This window comes from Phaenicophaeus curvirostris, chromosome 38 (assembly GCF_032191515.1).
Source record: "Phaenicophaeus curvirostris isolate KB17595 chromosome 38, BPBGC_Pcur_1.0, whole genome shotgun sequence".
Taxonomy (NCBI): Eukaryota; Metazoa; Chordata; class Aves; order Cuculiformes; family Cuculidae; genus Phaenicophaeus; species Phaenicophaeus curvirostris.
The window spans coordinates 108,258-131,531 of record NC_091429.1 but is presented as its reverse complement, the minus strand read 5'-3'; the positions used below and the strand labels follow the sequence as shown (position 1 = coordinate 131,531).

The following is a 23,274-nucleotide window of genomic DNA, read 5'->3' as shown; positions in this document are numbered from 1 at the left end:
CCGCGGGACCCCAACCTCCATGGGACCCCAAGGCTGCCCATCACAGTGACACCCCCCTCCGCGGGACCCCAACCTCCACGGGACCCCAGGGCCATCCATCACAGTGACCCTGCCCCCAGTACAGGACCACAGCACTCACCCCCCGCCACCCTCCCCATTGAGACCCCAGGGCTGTTCATACCCCACCCCCCCGCAGTGGAAGCAGAGCCTCTGGGGGGGGGGCAGCACTACATAAAACATGTTTAATATCCAAGGGGGCAGGGGTTTGGGGGGAGGGTCACCCACCATCTGAGGTGCAGGGGGGGGAAGGGGGGGGCGAGCACACACATCCCCGGCCAGGGCAGAGCCGCAGCGACAACGTCACACCAAGCACAGACCGGGGTGGGGGGCATAAATACAGTGCCGGGGAGGGGGGAAACAGTATGGGGGGGCAAAGGGGGGCGTCCATATGTCCATCCATGAGGGGTAGGGCCATACAATCACTATGCTAGCATGGGGGGGGGGGGGGATGGTTGGGAGGGGTGTCCCAACAGTGCTGTGCCCCTCCCCTCCCCATTAGGGATCTTGATGGGAGTAGGGGAGCATGGCTGGAGCAGTGCTGTGTCATCCCCTCCCCCTGCCCTCCCATGGGGGAGGGACATGCCTCAAAGTGATGGGGTGGGGTGGGGACACATGGGGGTGAGATGGGGGGGCTGAGGGGGGTTATATTCCCAAATGCCACCCTCCCCTCCCCGCTGCCTTGAAGTGACTGAGGGGGGGATATGGGGCTGGGAGGGGGTGCTGCAGGGGTTATGGTCCCAAATGCCCCCCCCGCTGCCTTGAAGTGATTGAGGGGGGGAATACCGTTCGAGGGGGGGCACATAGGGCTTGGGGAGGATCAGTTTATGGTCCAAAATGCACTCCCTCACCCCTGTCTTCTGATGGGGGGCAGGGGGGGAAAGAACCATCTAGTGGGGACACATAGAGCTGGGAGGTGGGGTCAGTTTATGGTCTCAAATGCCTCTCCCCCACCCCCCCCCACCCCCCGCTGCCCTGAAGTGACTGGGGGGGACACACGACTGTTCCAGGGGGGTCAGTTTATGGTCCCAAATGCCACCCCCCTCCACAATTTGGTCCAGAGGAAGGCAAGGGACATGCATGGAGTGGGGTGGGGGGACACCCTGGCATAGCCCCCCACCCCGAAATTCCACCCCCCACCCTTTACACAGAGCTCTGACTCCACACACACACACACACACACACACACACACACACACACGAGATCCGAGGAACCCAGCCACACCACCCCCCGCCCCCCAAAAAAATAAACTAAACCCCAAACCAGAAGGCAAATCAACCCCACAGCAACCGGTGCCAGAAGGAAGCAAAAAAAACCCTCACCGGGGGGCAAAAAGGGGGGGTCCCAGGGCGTGGGGGGCCGGGGCTGGCAGTCCCCCCCCTACTTCTTGTTCTTGAGCTGGTTGGCGAGCCAATCGAGGCCCTCGTAGAGGCCGTCACCACTGGTGGCGCAGGTAGCTTGGATGTACCAGTTGCGATGGCGCAGGGAATGCAGCCCCAGCTTGTCCGTGATCTCAGCAGCGTTCATGGCGTTCGGCAGGTCCTGGGTTGGGAAGCGAAAAAAAAAAAAGGGGGGGGTTGGAACCAGTCCTGAGGCCATGGGGATGGGTGTCAATACCACCCTGGCTATCAAAACCAGCCCCACGGCCAAGGGAATGAACACCACCACCACCACGGGTACCAAAACCAATGTCAATGCCATGGTGATGAACGTCAACACCATCATAGGGACTGGAACCAGGCCTGAGGCCATGGGGATGGGCATCAGCTCCACCACGGGTGCCAAAACCATCCCCAAGACAACAGGGATGGGTACCAGCTCCAGCATAGGTACCAACAGCAACCCCAAGGCCATGGGGATGAGCTCAAACACCCTAGTAGGGATGGGCACCATGCTTCCACGGGCAGCAACAGCAGCCCCAAGGACATAGGGATGGGCACCATGCTGCCATAGGTGCCAACACCAGCACTGTGGCCCCACAGCACTGACGCCCCGGGGATGGGCGCCCACCCCACAGCCCCGACACCCTGGGGATGCTCCCAGCCCCACCTGCTTGTTGGCAAAGACAAGGAGGACGGCATCCCGCAGCTCGTCCTCCGCCAGCATCCGCATCAGCTCCTCGCGTGCTTCGTTCACCCGCTCACCGGTCGTTGCTGTCCACCACGAAGATGAGACCTGGAAACAGCGAGCGGTCGGTGCTGGGAACGCAGGATGCGGCCAATCCTGCTGCTGCCCTGCTTCTTGCCAAGCACCCACTCCCTCCCAGCGTTCCCTACCCTGGGTGTTCTGGAAGTAATGTCGCCAGAGGGGCCGGATCTTGTCCTGCCCACCAACGTCCCAGACGGTGAAGCTGATGTTCTTGTACTCCACCGTCTCTACGTTGAACCCTGTGGGGAGCAACGGTGCAGGGAAACTGAGGCACACAGGGCTGCGAGCCCCCTCCTAAGGAGCCCAGGCAGGGAGGGGTCTCTGCCCATCTGCCCCCTAAAGCCCACACACCTATGGTAGGGATGGTGGTGACGATCTCACCCAGCTTCAGCTTGTAGAGGATGGTGGTCTTGCCGGCGGCATCCAGCCCCACCATGAGGATCCGCATCTCCTTCTTCCCGATAAGGCTCTTCAGCAGGTTCCCGAAGATGTTGCCCATGGTGACGGCGGCGCTGGCTGCGTCCGCAGGTGACGCCGGATCCTGCGGGGGCACAGGGCAGGCGCTGGGGCGGGGGCTGAGCACTGGGAAACCGGGGGCTCCAATGGGGACCTGAGCTCTTGGGGGAACGGGGAGGATGTGGAGCTGGGGATGCAGGGAGGCCGTGGGGATTGGAACCCCACCCTGTGCTGGGGGCACAGGGAAGGGGGGGGAAATGGGGGGCCCCATATGCTGTGGGGCACAGGATGACAGTGGGGACATGGGGGGCACAGGGAGATGGTGGGGAGTGGGGACACAAGCAGATGCTGGGGGGCATAGTGAAGAGGAGGGGACATGGGGGCACAGGGAGGCCATGGGGATTAGAGACCTCCTCATCAGCTGGGGGACAATGGGGCAGGTGCTGGAGTGGGGGCTGAGGACCAGAGGGGGGAGAATGGGGGATTCCAAAGGGGCCCCAAACCGGGTGGGGCGTGCAGTGGGGATTGGGGACTCCCTCAACATACTGGGGGGGACAGGGAGACTCTGGGGATTGAGGATCCCCCTAATATGGTGGGGGACACAGGGATGCAAGTAGGGACATGGTGGGCCCCCCATATCGGGGGGAGCAGGCAGGGAGGCTGTGGGGATTATGGACTCCCCCCGTGTGCTGTGAGGGGCCATGGGGCTCAATGAGTGGGGATGTGTGTGACGTGCTGGGGGTGCAGCCTGCAGTCCCCCCACCAAGGCTGCACCCTACAAGGGGCCAGGCCAGGGTTCTGCACTGGAGGAAACTGAGGCACAGATCCCACCCTACCGTCGGTGCTCTGTAACCTCAATGCACACCCCACCCCCAAAAAAAAAGCACCGCAGCCCCCCCCACCCCCGTGTCCCCCATGTCAGGGCTCTGCCCCCTCCGGTGGCTCGTACTGGGGGGAGGGAGCCTTGAGATCCACTTGCCCATCCAACCCCACCCCCCATGCAGTGATGCCCGGTGCCCCCCCCCCCCGCTCCATAACCCAAATGCACACCCCCCACCCCGAAAAAAGACACTGCTGCCCCCCCCAGCTGGCGATAGCCGGTGTCCCTCCCACCTCGCGCAGCCGCCCCCGGTGCCAGTTACCCCCCCCCACCCCGTGCAGACGCCCCCGCACCCAGTGTCGGTCCCGGTGCCCCCCCCCCCCGTGCAGCTCCTCCTGCTACCGGTGCCCCCCCAGCCCGGTGCGATTCCCCCACCCCCGATGCTCCGTACTCCCAATGCCCCCCCCCTAGTGCGGCGATGCCTGCTGCCCCCCCGGTGCCCCCCCTCCCTGCAACCCCCGCAGCTGCTCATACCGGGGGAGGGGGTGGGGTACAGGGATCCCGTCCCCCCTCCCGTGCAGCCCCCACAGTGCCCCACACCCCGCACCCGGTGTCGGTCGCAGTGCCCCCCCCAACCCCCGTGCAGCCCCCCACAAGGAACACCCCCCCCCCCCCCCGCACCTGAAGACGGTGAGGGTATCCCACCCCCTCTTTTCCCCGGTGACCCCCCCTCGCGCAGCACCGGTGCCTCCCCTCCCTCTCCGGAACCGGCCTCGGTACATCTCCCGCCCCCGGTGTCCCCCCCCCGCACCTGGTGCCGGTGCCCCCGCCCGCTCTGACTCTGCACCGCTCCCGCCGCCGGAAGCGGAGGCCCCGATCGCGCCGATCTCGCGAGAGCAGCGCCCGGTGCGCCCCCCCCCCCCCCCCCCAAGCCGAAGCACCGGGGCTGGGGGCGCGCGCAGGGCGGGGGGCACCGAGCTCGCGAGAGGCGCGAGCCGTTCCCACGGCAACGGATGCAGCAGTGCGGGGGAGGGGGGAACCGGCGAGAGATGGCGGGGAGGGGGGAGAAAAGCCGGGGTCGTCCCCCCCCGCCGTAGCTGCACGGGGCTCCCCGTGTGTCGCTCCCCCCGGTATGAGCAGCTGCAGGGGGAGCCCGATAACGACATGGGGGGGACACCCTCATAACTGCATGGGGCTCCCCGTGCACCCCCCCCGGTATGAGCTGCTCTGGTGGGGAACGGCGCGGGGATGCGCTGTGTTGGACGGCGGTGGCGGGGACTCCAATAATTTGATGAAGGGCACCGGGATCCTCAATAACGACACTGGGGGGGACCAGGACCCCAATAATTGCATGAGGGTCCCGGTGCCCCCCCTGGTATGAGCAACTTGGGGAGGGGGGCAGAGCCTCGACGGGGGGGGGGACGGGACACGAGGGGAACCGAGGACCCCAATAATGGCACGGGGGGCGGTGTCCCCCACAAATACGGGCTGCTTTGGGGGGGCCATGTCGGGGGGGGGGGGTGGAGGGTGCCCTGTGCTTGAGGCAGGGGGGCACCGGGGACCCCGCTAATTGCACGGGAGGGGCCAAGGGACCCCAATAACGGCAGGGCGGGGGGACAAGGACCTCAATATCGGCACTGGACCCCCTCCCCCGGTGTGAGCAGCTTTGGGGAGGGGCGACAACGGGGGGGTGGGGCGAGGACCCCAATAACGGCACGGCGGGACGGACGGTCGTGATAGGACGGGGACGGTCAGGAAGAACAAGGATCCTCGGAGTGGAAGTGGGGGGAGTGGAATCAGGAGGAACGGGGACCCTGGAGTGGTGGGAGGGGGGGCACGGCCCCGGGCAGGGCCCCCCCCGGCCCCGCTGACCTCAGCCCCGGGAGCCCCGACGGGGCGGCGGCTCGAGGGCGCGGACACGGCCCGGCCCGGCCGGGAACGGGGGCGGAGGGGCGGGAGGAGCTGCCTGCTGGAGCAGGGGGGAGGGGGGCGGGTGCGCGGTGTGACCCCCCCCCCCCGGCCACGGGCTTTGTCCCACCTTGAATTGAAGCCATGAGCGGGGCTAATCCGGCCCCGCATGACTGGTCCGGGGCAACGGCCCCGGGGGGATTACAGCCCCCCCTGCTCCCCCCTTATCCACATGGGACACGTGCCAGCATTGCCCCCACAGAACCGTGTCCTGGCCACAGGCACCCAGGGCCCCCCCTGCCCTACCTGCCCTCCACCGTCTTCATGTCCATCCCTCATTCCATCTCTTCTAAACTTCCATCTCCCCAGCTACCCCCCATACATCTCACCATCCATACATAACATCATCCAAACTTCCATTCCTCCATCCATCCCTCCTTCCATCTTTTCTTCCATCTCCCCATGCAACCTTCCATCTCTCCACCCCTCCATCCCACCATCCCTCCCTCCATCTCCCCATCCAACCATCCATCCCACCATCCCTCCCTCCCTCCCTCTATCTTACCATCCAATCTTATCTCATCTCCCTATCCCTCCATCCATCCATTCCTCCCTCCATCCATCTCCCCATCCACCCTCCATCCATCTTTCCCTCCCGCCTCCATCCATCTCCTCATCCAACCGTCCATCTCTCCATCCACCCTCCATCCAACCATCCATCTCTCCCTCTATTCCTCCAACCATCTCCCCATCCAACCTTCTGCCCCTCCACCCCTCCATCCAACTGTCCATTCCTCCATCTCCCTCTCCCTCCATCCATCTCCTCATCCATCCTTTTCTCCATCATCTACCCATCCCTCCCTCCCGGTTCTCGGTAGCGGATCCCCATCCACACCGATCCCAATTCCGGTGCCACCGGCTCCGCCACCTGGACAGCCCTGCCCGGTCAAAGACCGCTGCTGCCCGGCTGCGGCCGAGGGGAACGGGAGCTTCGGAGCAGCCCCGGCGCAGCCCCGACGGCCCCGGGGTGCTGCACGACGCCCCCCGCCCCCCTCGAACCCGGTGGTCCCCAGACGGCGTCCCTGAGCTCTGCCCCCACCGTGCGCCCGGGGCTGTCCCGGTCCCCGCTCCCCCCGTGCTGTCCCGGGAGATCCCGGGCCGTTCCCGGACCCGCTCTTCCCTCTCTCCCTCCCTCCCCTGCTCCCTCTCCTCCGCCCCGGTACCGGTAGAGTGTGTGCTCGGGGGGGGGGGGGGCAGCAGCCGGTTCCCCCCGCCGGTACCGGGGATGCGAAGAGGAGGGGGGGCAGCAGCCGGTCCCCCCCGCCGGTCGCGCGCGGGGCCGGGGCGCAGCCGCCCCGCCGGGTAATCCGGTCCGTGACGGACAGCCCCGGCGCCGCCGCTCCCGCCGCCCCGTCATTGTTCGGGCGAGGGCGCGGGGAGCGGCCCGTGGGGACCCTCCGCGCCGCCCCTATAAGAGGGAAGGGGCTGGAAGATGCTCCCGGGTGCTGAGCGCTGCGCCCCCGCCGCGCCCAGGAGAGTCCGATCTCCCCGGGGAGCCGCGGCGTACCGGGCACCGGCACCAGGTACTGGCACCGGGCGCTGAGCCCCGGTACCGGGTGCCGGCATCGGACGCTGAGCACCGGCAACGGGTGCCAGGCAACGTGTACCGGCACCGGGCACTGAACACCGGCCCTGGGTACTGGGAACCGGCACCGGGCACCGGGCACAGAGCACGGGTAGCACTCACGGACCACCCGGCACCGGGCACCGTGCACGGACCGCTGAGCACCTGCACCGGGCAGTGAGCACCGACACAGGATATCGAGCACGGACAGCCGAGCACCGGGCACCGGCTACCGTGCACGGACAGCGGAGCAGCGGCACCGGGCACCGCGCTCGTCCCACCCGACGCCGCACCCGGGGATCGAGCCGGGACCCCCGGGCACCGCATTCCCGCCCCCGCGGCACCGGCTGCAGCCCCGTGCCGGTCCCGTAGCCGGTCCCGCTACCATTGCCGGTCCCGTAGCCGGTGCCTGTCCCGTGGCCGGTCCCGCGGCCGTCCCGCCCGTCGCTCCCCCCCGCCGCCTCCCGTCGCCGCCCGCCCCGCGTGTCCGGAAACACGCGTGGATGTAGCGGCCGGGCCGGGGGCTCCGCGGTCCATAAATACCGGGCGGGCTCTCGCCCGCGCACTCTGCCGGGGCTCCCGGCGCCGGAGCGATGCGAGCGGCCGCGCTGGGGCTGGCGCTGCGGGCGCTCTGGGCGCTGGCGCTCTCCTCGCTCTCTAACACCCTGGCCGTCAACAACAGCGGGCGCTGGTGGTGAGTCCGGCGGCACCGGCACCGGGGAGGGGCAGGGGGGAACCGGGCTGGGACTGTCACGGCTGTCCCGGTGCAACCGGGGATGTGCACGGGGCTGTGAAGCCTCAGGGGTGCCCGGGGAGGAGGGTGCTCTGGTGACCGAGAGGGACTGGGTCAGGGTCCCCCCGTGGGGTTTGGGTGGGGAAGAGGAGCGCAGGGACCCCTGGGTGCAGTTAAAGTGGAGTGCAAGCACCCCTCCCTGGAGAGGAATAGGGTGCAGGGATCCCTGCTGGGATTAAGGTGGGGAGTGGGATGCAGGGACCCCTGGGTGGGTTAAAGCGGGGAGCAGGGGACAAGGACCCCTCCGGGGGTGTTAAACATGGGGAGTGGGGTGCAGGGACCCCTTAGAGCTCAGATGGGCCCCCCGGTGAGGTTAATGTGGGGAGCAGGGTGTAGGGACCCCCGTGGGGTGCAGCCATTCCCCACGGTAGGGGGAGAGGGGCCAGGTCAGGCACTCCCGGCAGCATTAAGGTGGAGAGAGGGGTGCAGAGACCCCCAGTGGGGTTAAATATGGGGAGTGGGGTGCAGGGACCCCTGGTGGGGTTAAGATAGTGGGAGAGGAGCTGAGTTAGGGACACCCAGTGGGGTTAAATGTGGGGAGCAGGGTGCAGGGACCCTTCCCCAGTGATCGCTGTTGCCTCCTGTGCTGCAGGGGCATCATCAACGTGGCCTCGTCCACCAACCTGCTGACGGACTCCAAGAACGTGCAGCTGGTGCTGGACCCCAGCCTGCAGCTCCTGAGCCGCAAGCAGCGCAAGCTGATCCGCCAGAACCCCGGCATCCTGCACAGCGTCAGCTCTGGCCTCCAAACGGCCATCAAGGAGTGCAAGTGGCAATTCCGCAACCGCCGCTGGAATTGTCCCACCTCCCAAGGCCCCAACATCTTTGGCAAAATCGTTAACCGAGGTGAGACCGTGGGGCAACACGGGGCTCCCAACATCCCCTCCGTGGCATCCCCAAGCTGGGCTGCTCAGCAAACAGCTCCTGGTTCAACCCATTCCCAAGCCCTCGTGGCTATGGTTTGGGGGGCCTGCTGGGAATCCCCTTGTCCCCATCCCAGCACCACCCCAAGGCTCTGCTCCTCTCTGTAGGCTGCCGGGAGACAGCGTTCATCTTCGCCATCACCAGCGCCGGCGTGACCCACTCGGTAGCCCGGTCCTGCTCCGAGGGTTCCATTGAGTCCTGTACCTGCGATTACCGGCGCCGCGGTCCTGGGGGGCCCGACTGGCACTGGGGGGGCTGCAGCGACAACATCGACTTCGGTCGCCTCTTCGGGAGGGAGTTTGTGGATTCCAGCGAGAAGGGCCGTGACCTGCGTTTCCTCATGAACCTGCACAACAACGAGGCTGGTCGCATGGTGAGGGCACGGTGATGCCAAGGGCAGCGCCAGGGTTGGGGGACAGGCACAGCCATGGAGCCCCCCACCCCAAACATGGGTTGGGAACCATCAGAGAGTTATTTCCCATATGGTTTTGATGAGCTGAGTGTGATGCGATGCCATGGGGAAGCAGGAGCGAGGGGGTGTTGGTCCCTAGGGGAGTCTCAGACTGCTCATGGCACCCTATGTCCCCCCCGACCCTTGCAGACTGTCTTCTCGGAGATGCGCCAGGAGTGCAAGTGCCACGGCATGTCAGGTTCCTGCACCGTCCGCACATGCTGGATGCGGCTGCCCACCTTCCGCGCCGTGGGCGACGTCCTGAAGGATCGCTTCGATGGTGCTTCCCGCGTCATCTATGGCAACAAGGGCAGCAACCGGGCGTCGCGGGTGGAGCTGCATCACCTGGAGCCCGAGAACCCAGCTCACAAACCTCCCTCACCCCACGACCTCGTCTACTTCGAGAAGTCGCCCAATTTCTGCACCTACAGCGGGAAGATGGGGACGGCAGGCACGGCCGGGCGCTTCTGCAACAGCTCCTCGCCGGGCTTGGACGGGTGCGAGCTGCTGTGCTGTGGGCGCGGGTACCGCACGCGCACCCAACGTGTCACCGAGCGCTGCAACTGCACCTTCCACTGGTGCTGCCACGTCAGCTGCCTGAACTGCACCAACACCCAGGTGCTGCACGAGTGCCTGTGAGCCCCCAGGGACCCTCCTGCCCAGCCCCAGAGGGGGTCCGCGTCGCCCCCCATGATGGATGCCCGGCTGAATTGAAGGCACCCATGGGTGGCTTTGCCCATCCCCGGGCAGAATGGCCACCCCAGGGCCAGCAGCCGGCCTGGGTGGACTTGGGGCTACGCACCTTCCTGGCCATGTTCCTGGCTTCGCGGGGGCCCCTTTTTGCTGTAAATAAAATATTTATTGTGGACGGTTCAAGGCCAACCCCACCCCACCCCTGCCGCCGCCGTGCTTTGCTGGTCCCAGGCCCTGGTTTTTATAAGTAAAGATAATAATAATTAATAATAATTAATAATAATAAATAATAATAATAATACTTTGGTACAGGTTTCACTGATAGCCTTTAGAAAAGAATAAAAGATATATTTTTATCAGTCTTGCTTTGAATTGGTTTGAGGGGGACTGGAGGAGGGAGAGGATGAGGTGTGGAGAGGGGCAGTGTCCCCCAAACAGTGGGGATGGGCATCTCCCACATCCGTCCGTCCGTCCATCCATCCATCCATCCATCCATCTATCCATCCATCTATCCCTTCATCATCTGTCCCTTCATCATCCTTCCTTCCCTCCATCCATTCCTTCATCATCCATGCATCCTTCCCTTCATCCATCACTTCATCCCTTCATCATCCATCCATCCCTTCCTACATCCATCACCTCCCCATTCCATGTTCATCAGCCCCTCCAACCATCTGTCTGCCCATCCTTCTCCTCTTCCCCTCTGCCCTCCATACCCTCCCCTCCTTCTTTCTCCCCCCATGCCCGTCTCCAGTCCAGCCATCCCCGCTGCCACTCCTGACCAGGGCGCCCATCACCATGGCACCTTGGCTGCAGCATCCTCAGCCGCTGGAATTCACCGGGGTGGTGCGGCTTGTTCCGTCGGGGCCAGGCGTTGGGAGCAGCCGACGGGAGGTACAAGACGGCAGACAGGGAATGAACATCGTCCATCACCGCTCCCGGCTGGGGTTGACGGCTCCCCGTGGCTCTGGGGGAGGAGGGGGGCCAGGGAGGGCACCGCGGTGACCAGAGCTGGGAGCGGGGCCAGGACCGGCCACCAGGCCCACACGCAGCCCCATACCCTCACGTGGGGTCTGGCTGCAGCTGGAGGCAAAGGGGTGGGGGCGTGCAGCTCCATGGCTAGGATTTACCTGCTGGGATGGGCACCAGTGGTGGTGGTGGCATCCCCTTGGGACAGGTGTCCCCCAGGCTGGGCATCCCTCCATGATGTATTTTCACCTCGGGAAATGGGCACAGACCCAGGATGGGCATCCCAGGGAAGAACATCCCTCCAGGATGGGTTTCCCACTGGAACAAGAGTCCCATCAAGGTGGGCTTCCCCCCAGAAGGGACGTTCACCTGGCATGGGCATCCCACCAAGGTGCTGCGTGAGTGCTTGTGGGTTTCACACTGGGTTTGGGTTTTCCCCTGGGAAAAGGATCCCAGAGGGATGGGCACATCCCCAGGGTGGGCATCTTGGGAACGACATCTCTCCAGGACAGGTATCCCACTGGGACGGGTATCCCATGGAGATGGGCATCCCACCAAGGTGGGCATTCCCTTGGGATGGGTTTTACCCTGGGAGAAGGATCCCAAGGGGATGGGCACAGCTCCAGGACAGGCACCCCTGAGAAGGGCATCCTCCAGGGCTCACATTCCCCTTCTGCTCCGTAACTCCTCACCTTGGAAACAGGATAGCACAAAGTCATGGGCTGCAACCTCCCATCCCTGTATCCAGCACCGGGTGAACGCCGGGGCGGGGGGGTCCCCGGTGCCCGGGTTGCCCCACGGCCGGAGCCGGGAACCTCGCGGGGCCCCTGGGGATCCGCGACATCAAAGGCTGCGGCGATGACGCTGCAACCCAAAATATCCGATAGTGGAAAAATTGATGTTTAGACCTAGGAGGGGAGGGGGGGGCGTGGTAAAAAAACACCGGGGGCCCCCGCTGTCCATGCTAAGATAAAAACAGAGCCTGGTGTGGGGAAAGGAAAGCAAAAAATGGGAGAGAAAACGACTGGAAAGGAACAGAGCCCGAAATAACCACGGGAGCATCTCCCGCCTGCCGGAGTTATCTGCCTGCTAAATTATGCCCAGGCAGAGGGCATGAAAATAGCCTGTTTTCTTGCGGTAGAGAGAGGAATAGAGATAATGACATTCGCATAAGTCACCTCTCTTACTCAGCTTTTCCTGCATGCTGGTGACTGCCGGGCACCCCGGGTGGCCACGACCCCCGGGCTGGCAGGGGCAACCCAGCATGGCCAAATCCAGCCAGGTGCTGGAAATAGCCAGGGCTGGATAGGACAGGGACAGAGAAGTCCCACCCCGTGGCAGCCCAGCACATCTGGGAAGGTGGGTGACAGCTGGGTAGGGGCGGCAAGTGGGGTCTGTGTGAGCTGGGATCCCCGGGGACAGGACAGAGGGATGAGGCTGTGCCCAGGGGTGCAGGACAGAGGGACAGAATGGACCCCCGAGGTGTGGGACAGAGGGACAGTACAGTGCCCGGGGTGCCACATAGAGGGACAGGGCTGTGTCTACAGGTGTGGGACAGAAGGACAGGGCTGCATCTAAAGGTGTGGGACAGAAGGACAGGGCTGCGCCCAGGACTGTAGGACAGAGGGACAGGACCATGCCCAGCTGCACAGGCTGGTGAATGGCCTTTGCCCTGCTGTGGGCCCTTTCCCATTCCCATTCCCATTCCCATACCATCCTATCCCTATCCCACTGCCATTCCTATCCTATCCTATCCCATTCTCATCCCATCCCATCCCATCCCATCCCATCCCATCCCATCCCATCCCATCCCATCCCATCCCATCCCATCCCATCCCATCCCATCCCATCCCCATCCATCTCATCCCATCCCATCCCACACCCCGTGAGCTGCCGCCTTCACTGCACCCCATCCCGGCTGCCCTCGCCTCCGGCACTGTGGACCCACATCCCGCCAACTCCTGGCTTGTCCAGCCGCCGTTCCCCCCTCCCTGGCTGCCACATTCCTTGGGCGAGGGGCCAGAGCACCCAGCAACCGTGGCAGGTCTGGCCTCTAATCCCCGGGCATGCCAGCCGCGGGGGGACCGTCGCCGTCACCCACACCCCGATAGGTGACCAAGACCCGAGACGAACAATTAGGGACAAAGCCGGAGCTGCTGGGGGCTAACGCCGGCCTTCACGGGTGCCTTGTGCGGCATTCGGCGGGTTTAATGAATTGTCCATCACTCCTTTCAGCTCTGCTCGCCCGCTCTGGATTAATCTGAGAAGCCACAGTGGGGTAGGAGCCGCTAAGCCTGTATTTATTACTCTGCCATTGTAACTAATTGAGGTAATTATCTGTGACTCCAACCCTGCGCAACAATGCCACATTCACCGCATCGCCGCATCGCCGTTTCCCGCCGGCTCCTTCAAGCGGCCTGGGAGAGGCGGCAGCGTGGCCGGCACTGCATGGCCAGCGCGGCACAGGGACACAGTACGGCCAGCACCCTGTGGCCACCGAACGAGACAGACAGTGTGCCACAGGGACACGGCTGGCACCGTGGCGCAGGTGGGTCATGGCACGGCCAGCATTGGGTGGCCAGCAGATGAGGTGGCCAGCGTGGCGCAGGGACAGGGTGGGCACAGTGGCTGCAGGTGGGAGGTGCTGGTGCAGGGACATGGCAGGTGGCACTGTGTGGCCATGGGGCGGTTGGCACCAGCATGGGGCGTGAGGCACCACTCTCTGGGGACATGGCCAGTGCTGCCAGCACGTGGCGGGTGTGGTGTGGCCAGTGCCAGGTGCACGTGGGGGTCACGGCTCTTGGGGACACGGCTGGCACTGGCACATGCCACTGGCACTGACAGTGTCTCTCTGGGGACACGAGTGACACACGGGTCACGGCTCTTGGGAACCCTCGCATCCATCTCCGGGTCCTCTCGGCGTCCACCCCGGTTCCCGGTGCCTAGCGCCACCTGGCGGCCGCGGGCGGCACCGCTCCGAGGGCACCGAGCGGCACCAGGCCGCACCGGGCCGTGCCAGGCCTCACCGAGCAGTACCAGGCCGCACCGGGCCGTGCCAGGCCCCACCAAACCGTGCCAAGCCCCACCGAGCTGTGTCAGGCCGCACCGGGCCGCGCCAGGCCTCACCGAGCCGTGCCAGGCCATACTGAGCTCTTCTGTGCTGTGATGAGCCGTGCCATACCAGGCAACGCTACGCCAGACCATTCCGCACTGTGCCAGGTGACGCCAGCCCTGCCAGCCTCGGAGCAGCTGGAGCAGCCCCACCGCTGCGCCATGGCGGCCAAGGTTGCCACTGCGGCTCAGGTCAGACCCAGACAGTGGTGCTGTGCCAGACACCTGAGGCCCCGTGCCAGGACAGGGATGCGTGGGGTGACGTGGCCACAGGGTTGCCCCACAGTGGCCCCCCCAGACGCCTGGGTCCCCCGCTGCGCTGGCTGCCCCACACCGCGACCTCCAGGCCGGTGTCACGGGATAATGACAGGGTCCAGAGCGGGGCGGAGGAGGAGCCGGTTTTAAATAACGTGCAAATTGGACGCGGTGTTTGTGCGGTTTCCCCTGGCCGCGGGGATCCTCGCCCCCCGTGCTGTGACTCAGAGGTGGCTGCAGCTCAGGGGGTGGACCGAACCCCCCAGTGACTCATGCAGGGTCCCCCCCGGGGCCATGACGCGAGGCCGGGGCTGCCGCGCTCACCCCCTCATTATACAATCCTGGAAGAGTCCGGTTGGAAAAGACCTTTGAGATCATCAAGTCCAGCCATCCCTGCCACCTCCGAGACATCCCTGAGCACCTCATCTCCGTGGCTTTTGAAGCCCTCCAGGGATAGGGACTCCACCACTGCCCTGCGCAGCCTCTGCCAGTGCCTGAGAGCCCTTTCCGTGAAGGAATTCTTCCCAATATCCAATCTAAACCTCTTCTAGTGCAACTCAAGGCCATTTCCTCTCATCCCATCCCTTGTACTTCGTGAGAAGACACCAACATCCACCTCCCCACACCTCCTTTCAGTTGTAGAGCAATGAAGTCCCTCCTCAGCCTCCTCTCCTCCAGACCAGCCCCCCCCACCCCAGTCCCTCAGCCTCTCCCCAAATCCCTGCTCTCCAACCCCTTGAGGTCCTTCTTGGGACCCAAAACTGAACCTAAGATTCAAGGTGTGGGCTCACCAGGGACACAATCCCATCCCTGCTCCTGCTGACCACCCCCTGGCTGATCCAAGCCAGGATACCAGTGGCCTACTTGGCCACCTGGGCCACTGCTGCCTCATGTTTGGCCATTGTCAACCAGCATCCCCAGCCCCTTTTCCCTCATAGATTCCAAGTCTTCTGGTGGATCCCTGGTCCTGCTAGATCCCCAGGGTTGATCAACCCCTCCCTCACCACACACACACAGAAGCACCGACACCTGGATGTCGCAGCCTTTATTGGGCTCCACGGCCCCACCACCCCTGAGCCACCCCCCCGCTAAGCTCCACCCACACAACCCCCACACCCCCTTAAGCCCCACCCACATATGTCACACCCTGCTAAGCACCACCCCTTACACACAGGGGGGGCTGGCACGGCGCGGGGGGCCCCCAATGCTCTCCAAGCTGCTGCTGCTGCTGCTGTAGGTGTGGGCGTCACGGCAGAGCTGCCGCCAGGACCCCCCCATGCCCCCTTCCACCTCCGAATCGGAGTCTGGCGCTGTGCGCCGCCGGATACGTGACACGGCCTCGCGCAGCGCCTGAGCATACAGCACTGGCCGCCGCGGTGGGGGATGCCCCCGGGAGTGGCTGTTTGGGCTAATCCAAGGACTGCGTGGACTACCTGGAGGCTCCTGGCTGGGCTTGGGTGCTGCTGGGGGAGTTGCAGTGCTGGAAGGTGCCAGGGAGGTGCCCAGGGGTGCGGCAGGTCCTGGGGACCCCCCAGTGTAACGGACCTGGTGCCGCTGTGGGGTGGGTACATATTGAGCTCGCACCACCACACGGGTGGCATCGATGAGGACGTGGCCCCCCGTCCCCCGCCGCCCCCCCTTGCCAGCCCCCCAGCCACGCTCCCTGCTGGCTGCCGCCCTGGGCAGCGTCTGGCTGTGCTGGGGGGTGCCAGATCCCCACCCCGGCGATGGCTGCGTCCCGCGGGGCCGCTGGTGGCCACTTTCAGTGGCTGCCCGGGGCAGTGTGTGGCTCCAGCCCCCCGGCACAGGCCTGCGGCCCGTGGGGAGGGCAGGGGGGGCGCTGTGTGGTCCCTGGGGGGGACGAAGCTGCAGGGTGCGGTGGGGAGCGTCATAAGCTGGGGGCGAGATGTAAGGGGGGGGCCCCCCATGGCGAAGGGGAGCCACCTGCACCCGCTGCATGTGGGCCACGTAGCTGGGGGGGCCAAGCCGCTCCCCCTGTGCTGGAAGATGGGGAGTAGATGGGGGGGGCTGGCCCCAGGCTGCTCTGCGCCACATGCCCTCGCGTCGTCTTGGGGGGCAACGGGTCGGGGGGGGGTGGGAGGCAAAGTCCTGTGGGCGTTGGGGCAGAGTGGGGGGCACGGGGGGCCAGGGCGGGGCCACCTCGGCCACAAAGCGCTGCTCCAGGTACCTGCAAGAAAGAGAAGGGAGGGTGTGAGGGGTTGGGGGGGGGGCGCTGGGGCACAGGATAGAGCCCCCCACCTCGTTGCTCATCCCCACTCACGCGTATTCCCCGGCGACACGGCGGTAGGTCCAGGGGGGCGCAGGCTGGCACCCCGCGGCCATGCCAGTGCCCGGGCTGCAGCAGGCTACTGTGTCGATCTCCACCAGCAGCAGCTTGGTCCTCTCGCAGATCCGCAGGCGCCCAGCACCCTGCTCAGGACCACCCAGCATGGCCCCGGGGTGGTCCCCGCCACGGGGGACCCCGCCGCCACACGCTCGCCACAGCCACGGGCCCGCCTGCCCGCGCGTGTGGCCACCCTCACGCGTGACCCCGTGTCCTGCCCGGTGCCACGTGAGGCCAGCGTCCGTGGTGAACGAAGCCCTTGCCAGGTGGGAGCCCCGCGCGCTGCGGGGACTCCACCGGCCGTCCCCAGGGTGCCCCTACCCCCCGGGATCCCTTCCCCCCCTGCGCCAAAGCAAAGCGATGCCGGGTTTGGCACCGAGCGCTGCAGCCCACGCGGGCTCCGAGCGGAGCTTAGCAACCCTCCGGCGGCGGCATGGCAACGGTAACAGCCCCCCAGTGTGGCACCAGGCCCCCCCAAAACCTCCCATCCCCACAGGCACCCGTCCCAGCTCTCACCTGGCACCGCTGCGCCGGATTCTGTGCCGGACCTCGGCACTGGCAGTGGCCGCGTCCCAGCCTCCCCCCTGGCCTGGAATGTGCCGTGCTCAGCACACAGCCGGGACTCGCACCTCCCCCGAGCTGCACCGGCTATGACCCAGGTGCCTGGTGACCCCCCCAGTGCCATCTAGTGCCTCGTGCTCACTGCTGTCCCCACCACCAGCGTCCCCATGTCCCGCCTGGTCCCTGTCCCCAATCCCAGCCTTTTAGAAAAGCCACAGGCAGAACAAACAGGGATTTGAGGGTCTGGGTGAGCTCAGCAGATTCCCCCCCATCTTCCTCCCTCTCCGGGCATCCCCTCCCCGCGCTGCCCCCCACCAGCGAGGCTGGATTTGTGCCTGCCAGATCCGTGTTTATTCACCATTCCTCTCCACACACGAAGCAGTAGCAGGTGCAGGCATGGTGGGAGAGCGGCCGGGAAGCACAGTGAGGGCGCACAGAGGGGAATAATGCTGGGTGGGGGGCACCGGGGGGGCAGCCCCAAAAGGGACGGAGCTAGAGGAGGGCGATTCAAGCCACTCTCAGTGAAATTCCTTGTGGGGCAAGTCGGGTGAGTGTGCGCACAAGGAATGGCCCTGGGCTGGAGGTGCCCAAACCCAGCCCTGCACCCCTGGAGGGGGTCAGGGGGTGGCCCCAGCACCCCACAAACGCAGCCTCAGGGTGCAGGGGGAGCCATGGGGGCTCCCACTCCCTTAGAGAAGGGGTGCGGTGGCGTGGGGCTGTCCCACGACTGGAGGTTATTGCTGGACGCTGCTGGTGACTGTGGTCCGTGCTGTGGGGTCCCCGCCAGCTTGCGGGGGGGCACAGTGTGGCAAGAGAGGAGGATGGCGGCACCAGGAGGGGCTGAATCCCCCCCACGTCACCATCCCCACCACCTCAAGGGCCCTGTGGGAGGACCAGGGCTTGCAGGATGTCTGAAAGGGAAACGATCCCCTTGACCACGTCGCTCTCGTCCACCACCACCAACCGGTGAACCTGGGGGACACAGGGGGTCTGAAGCCGGCGCGGGGACCCCAGCCCCATCACGCCCCATTACCGGCGCCCCGGGACAGTTACCTCGGCTTCCACCAGGCGGTTGATGATGGTTTCTAACGTCTCATACTTGTAACACTTGAGGACGCCCTCAAAGTAGTGGGAGCGGTGCTGCAGCGCCCGCGTCACCGTCACATCCAGGTTGTTGTAGGTCTTCTCTGCCGCCAGGTTCTGGGGCAGAGAGAAACATGGAATCATTAGAGTTGGAAATGCCCTCTAAGCTCATCCAGTCCAACCACCAGCCCAACCCCACTGTGTCTGCTAAACCATGTCCTAAGTTGCCACGTCTGCATGGGGTTTGAACCCCTCCAGGGATGAAGGCTCCACCGCTTCCCTAGGCAACATCTATTAGGACTTCACCACTCTTTCAGTGAAAGAATTCTTCTTAATATCCAATCTAAACCACCCCTGGCATAACTTCTGGTTGTCTCCTCTCATCTGATCATGTGTTATTTGGGAGAAGACACCAACACCCACCTCACCACAACCTCCTTTCCAGGAGCTGCAGAGAGCAATGAGGTCTCCCCGCAGCCTCTTCCTCTCCAGATCAAACCCCACCATGTCCCTCAGCCGCTCCTCCAAGGACTTGTGCTCCAAGCACCTCCAGAGAGGTGTCACAGACACAGCCAGATCCCATGGGACCCTCACAGCTCAGGCTTTCCCCCCTCCCCACCTTTGCAGCCCCCTCAATACTCACAATAACATCAAATTTGGAGTAGATGTCTACCACCCGCCCTAGGAGGGTAAAAAATGGCCATGAGAGGTGCTGGGTTTCTGTACGGATGGGTCCACGGCACATTGAGGGTTGCGGACCCTGAGCTCATAGAATCATAGAATGGTTTGGGTTGGAAGGGACCTTAAAGATCATGTAGCACCAATACCCCTGCCATGGGCAGGGACACCTCCCACTGGATCAGGCTGCCCAAGCCCCATCCAACCTGGCCTTGGACACCTCCAGGGATGGGGCAGCCACAACTTCCCTGGGCAACCTGTTCCAGTGCCTCATCACTCTCATGGTGAAGAAATTCTTCCTTATGTCTAGTCTCGTGGTTTGGAGACAACCGGAATGTGCCGTGCCCCACGCCATGCCCCATCCTTACCCGAATCATCGACAACGGGCAGAGCGGACACGCGGTGCTGCACGAAGATGCCCAGCGCCACATAGATGGGGGTGCTGGTTCGCACCACGGCGATGTTGCTGTAGGTGCCAATCTGCAGCTCCTCCAGTGTCTTGGCCATGAACTCAGGCTTTGGGACCTCTGCAATCTGCAGGGGACGGGGAGGGGGACAGTGCTGACGCTGGCTCAGCCCGCCGCGCCCCAGGCCCCATGGCGCTGACAGCTCCAGCCACTCCTGCCTTGTGGGGGGCCTGGGCCACGGTCCTAGGAGTGAAAGCAGAGAGCGCTGGGTGCAGAGCGGGGTCTGGGGAACCCCGGGTGGCGACGGCGCAGGGGACGAGCAGCAGGGTCCACGCAGAGCCCTGGGGGACCCCAAAATCCACCAGACACCAGAGCTGCGCCCATCCCAGAGCTGGGGGCACCTGGCACAGCTGGGGTTGGGCATGTCCCCCGCCGCTGCCACAGGGCAGGGAGCAGGGACAGGACTCACAAAGAGTTTGAGGAACTTGAGGATGCGTTTGTGGGTGAGGATGTAGAGTGTGTTCCCTGAGTCAGGGTCTATCACAGGCAAGCGGTGGATCTTGTTCTGGATAAGGGAGGAGACGGCATCGAAGAGGCTGTGGGAAAAAAGGGAGAGAGGAAGTTGAGGGTTGCCCAGACCCCAGCCTTGCACCCGAGGGTGCTGCTGCCAGCTGTACCTCCCTCCCTGGAGCCTGGGGGTACCTGGCGTTGGGGGAGATGCAGACCAGTGGCTTGAAGGAGTCCTGCAGGTAGACCTCTGTGGGGAGAGGGGATGCTGAGGGGACCGGCAGTGCTGCGAGGTGCGGGCCTGCAGGGCTCTGGCCACACAGGCAGGACTGGGAGGACGGGAGGTAGGTGGCAGTGATCCCACTCACCTCTCCAGGTCTCTATTTTGTGCTCCTCCAGCTCGTAGATCTGCACCTACGCACAAGGAGAGAAACAGGGATCAACCCTGGGGTAGGCAGAGGCCAGGATCCCACAGGGACAGGCTGAGAGTTGGGGTTGTTCAGCCTGAAGAAGAGAAGGCTCCAGGGAGACCTTAGAGCAGCTTCCAGGACTGAAAGGGGCTCCAGGAAAGCTGAGGAGGGGCTCTTGATCAGGGAGGGCAGGGAGAGGACAAGGGAGACCGGTTTTGAACTGAAAGAGGGGAAATTGAGATGAGATCTCAGGAAGAAATTCTTCATGATGAAGATTTTGCACAGGTTGCCCAGAGAAGTGGTGGCTGCCCCATCCCTGGAGGGGTTCAAGGCCAGCTTGGATGGGGTTTGGAGCCCCTGCTCCAGTGGGAGGTGTCCCTGCCCATAGCAGGGGTGGAACTGGGTGGGTTTTGACATCCCTTCCCACCCAAACCACTCCAGGATACCAAAGGGTCAAGCTCTACACCCGCTCCTCACCATAGGCGACTTGTAGTAGCGGTGCAGGATGTTGATGAAGTCAGTGATGGTCAACATGCCTGGGGGGGACGGGCAGGGTAAGGGGGTGTCCTGCCAGCCCCACAAAGATCCCTCCCATTCCTGCTCACTCACCCACAAAACTTTGCTTCTTGCTGTCCCACAGCGGGGCGGCTCGCACGCCATTGGTGACCAGCGCAAAGAAAGCCTTCTTCACCTGTGGCCGGGGATGGGGGGACAGGGGACACCACAGAGGGGACAGAGGACGTCACACAGGAGCAAGGACCCCGCAGTAGCCACATCCCAGCCTGGTCCCTGTCCTGTAGCCCCAACCCTCCCCCCGGTGCCAGTTGAGCCACTAGGGTCCAGCCTGGTCCCTGTCCCACAGGCCCTAGCCCCAGCCCTGCCCCTGGTCCCAGTTAAGCCCCCAGCCCAGTCTCTGTCCCCCAGCCCCAATTCTGCTCCTGATCCCTGTTAAGCCCCTAGCCCAGTTCAGTCTGTGTCTCCCAAACCCAGTTCTACTCCTGGTCCCACTTAAGCCCCCAGGGTCCTGCCCCCCAGCCTCCAGCCTCCATCCTACACCTGGTCCCAGTTAAGCCCCCAGACTGCAGCCCGGTCCCTGTCCCCCAACCCAAGTTCTGCCCCCTATCCCACCTGCAGAGAAGTGTCAAAGACGACCAGTTTAGAGCTGGTAGGGATGAGGTCGTAGCAGCGATGGGACTTCATGAAGGTGGTGTAGGGGCCGCGGGGGGGCTCCCCTGGGGACAGGCAACATGAGGTACCTGCCAGCAGCCAGGAGGCACCCCAGGACACCCCAAACCCAAAGACAGCCCAAAGCCTGAACACCACAGAATCCAGGACAGCCCCAAACCCCAAGATACCCAAATCTTGGGACACCGTAGACCCTGGGAATCACCCAAATCCTGTGACAGCCCAAACCCCAGTATGCCCCAGGCTCTGCAACAGCCCAGACCCCCCCCACCGTGGGGCCACAGGGTATCCTAAACCCTGGACAACGCCAAACCTAGGGTCACCCAAGATCCCCACTCTGGGGCCCAGCGACCCCTCAAACTCCAGTACAGGGACACCCAAGGCCACTGTAGACCCCAGGACACCCAAACCTACACAGTACCTCCTGGGACTCCCCACACCCTGCCTTCCCAAACACCCTCACCGCACCTTCCAGCCCCGGGGGGCTCAGCTCTGCCGGGCTCTCTGCGGCCGGGCCGGGATCCTGCAGGCAGACCCAGGTCAGGCCAGGCGGCAGCCTCTGGTCCTGTTCACTCCTGGCCCGCATTTCCCCCTGCCCTGTGCCCCCCTCGCCGGCCTCAGCACCCACTAGCACCCACTGCCCCCCTCCCTCCTCATCCCGGTCCCCCTTGTTCCCTTCTCAGCATCTCCATGCCTGCCCTCCCAGTCCCCCCGTTCCCTCCCAGCCCCCTAGTCCCCGTCTCCTCCTCGATCTCCATTCCCTCCACATCCTCCTGCCCCCAGCACCCCATCCCCTCCTGTCCCCGTTTCTTCCCAGTCCCACTTCACCTCAGTCCAAGCACCTCCGTGCCAACTCTCCTGGCCCTGTTCCTAGTATCCCAGTACCTGCTTCCCCCAACTCCTCATGGCCTCCTGTAACCGTTTTCTCCCATCCTCGATCCCCTCAACCCGAGCACCCCCAGCTCTATCCTCCCCATTTCTCCTTTCCTCCTAGCCCCCGGCCCCCTTCCCTCCCAGTCCCCAACACCCCATTTCCCGTCCCCTCCAGCCCTGCTACCCTCCCGTCCCCACCTCCTCCATGCCCAGCCTCCCGGTGCCCGTTACTCCTATCCCTGGATCCCCCGCCCCGTGCACTCTGGCTCCGTTTCCTCCCGGTCCCATAACCCCCTGGCACCTGCAGCCCCATCCCTGTCCCCATTCCCTCCTGGTCCCCGTCCCCCCCTGGCCCCCGTCTCCTCCCTGTCCCGTTACCCCCAGCCCGGTCCCCCCGGGTCACCGTTCCCCCCAGCACCCCCGCGCCCCCACTTCCGGTCCCCGTTTCCTCCCGGTGCCCCCGGCCCCGCTGTCCCCCTGCACCTCCATGGCCCCCGCTCCCTCTCGCCGCCGCCTCACTTCCGCCCGGTCCGGGCTCTACTTCCGCCCGGCTTTGTGCCTCACCCGCCAGCACTTCTCACGTGACCGGAAGCGCGTAGCCCATGACCGCAACGCGACCTTTCCCCCTCCCACACAGGGTCACGAAGCGGGAGGCGGCTTGGGGTCCCCAAGGGCCTCGGGGTGCCCTGGGGAAGATGAGGAGCCGGGGGAACAGCAGGGAGGACCCCGAGCTGGGGTTGGGTGGGCTGTCCCTGGTTAAAACTGCTGGGACCCCCCCATTTCCCCCTCAGAGCCTCTAGGACTCCTCCATAGCCCGCCCCTAACCCCCCCAGCCCCTATGCATCCTCCCCCAGCCCTCCTCCCAGATGCCTCAGCCCCTCCTCACCCCGCCTTGACCCCCCACCCCCAAACCAACCCCGATGCTCTCCTCAGGCCACCAGGCCTCTTCTCACCACCCACACCCCCGCCAAGCCTCCCTGGAGCCCCTCCAACCCCCCCTCCCCAAAACCCTACTC

General features: G+C 64.7%; 5 protein-coding genes across 5 annotated transcripts; 2 read left to right on the top strand and 3 right to left on the bottom strand.

Moving 5' to 3' along the window:
- Nucleotides 1-1,061: 1,061 nt before the first annotated feature.
- On the bottom strand, nt 1,062-4,397 carry ARF3 (ARF GTPase 3). The gene is given in 6 exon segments (XM_069879695.1): nt 1,062-1,600; nt 2,108-2,200; nt 2,202-2,233; nt 2,335-2,445; nt 2,558-2,747; nt 4,294-4,397. Coding segments are annotated over 5 exon segments (546 nt in total). The 5' UTR covers nt 2,706-2,747; nt 4,294-4,397; the 3' UTR covers nt 1,062-1,438.
- Nucleotides 2,704-7,523, top strand: LOC138732766 (serine/arginine repetitive matrix protein 1-like). Its single transcript, XM_069879427.1, has 4 exons — nt 2,704-2,734; nt 6,269-6,609; nt 6,776-7,086; nt 7,193-7,523. Exons 1-4 carry the CDS (start codon nt 2,704-2,706, stop codon nt 7,521-7,523), a joined length of 1,014 nt encoding a protein of 337 aa, XP_069735528.1.
- Nucleotides 7,386-9,930, top strand: WNT1 (Wnt family member 1). The gene is made up of 4 exons (XM_069879458.1): nt 7,386-7,708; nt 8,400-8,653; nt 8,839-9,104; nt 9,333-9,930. Exons 1-4 carry the CDS (start codon nt 7,608-7,610, stop codon nt 9,819-9,821), a joined length of 1,110 nt encoding a protein of 369 aa, XP_069735559.1. The 5' UTR covers nt 7,386-7,607; the 3' UTR covers nt 9,822-9,930.
- A 5,416-nt stretch (nt 9,931-15,346) lies between these two features.
- DDN (dendrin) lies at nt 15,347-16,858 on the bottom strand. The gene is made up of 2 exons (XM_069879521.1): nt 16,492-16,858; nt 15,347-16,398 (listed from the first exon to the last, which is right to left on the bottom strand). Exons 1-2 carry the CDS (start codon nt 16,659-16,661, stop codon nt 15,375-15,377), a joined length of 1,194 nt encoding a protein of 397 aa, XP_069735622.1. The 5' UTR covers nt 16,662-16,858; the 3' UTR covers nt 15,347-15,374.
- A 585-nt stretch (nt 16,859-17,443) lies between these two features.
- On the bottom strand, nt 17,444-22,776 carry PRKAG1 (protein kinase AMP-activated non-catalytic subunit gamma 1). The gene is made up of 12 exons (XM_069879522.1): nt 22,742-22,776; nt 21,854-21,908; nt 21,329-21,432; nt 20,810-20,891; nt 20,678-20,736; nt 20,159-20,204; nt 19,986-20,040; nt 19,753-19,879; nt 19,245-19,410; nt 18,842-18,879; nt 18,169-18,315; nt 17,444-18,087 (listed from the first exon to the last, which is right to left on the bottom strand). Exons 1-12 carry the CDS (start codon nt 22,745-22,747, stop codon nt 17,989-17,991), a joined length of 984 nt encoding a protein of 327 aa, XP_069735623.1. The 5' UTR covers nt 22,748-22,776; the 3' UTR covers nt 17,444-17,988.
- Between the last annotated feature and the right edge of the window lie 498 nt (nt 22,777-23,274).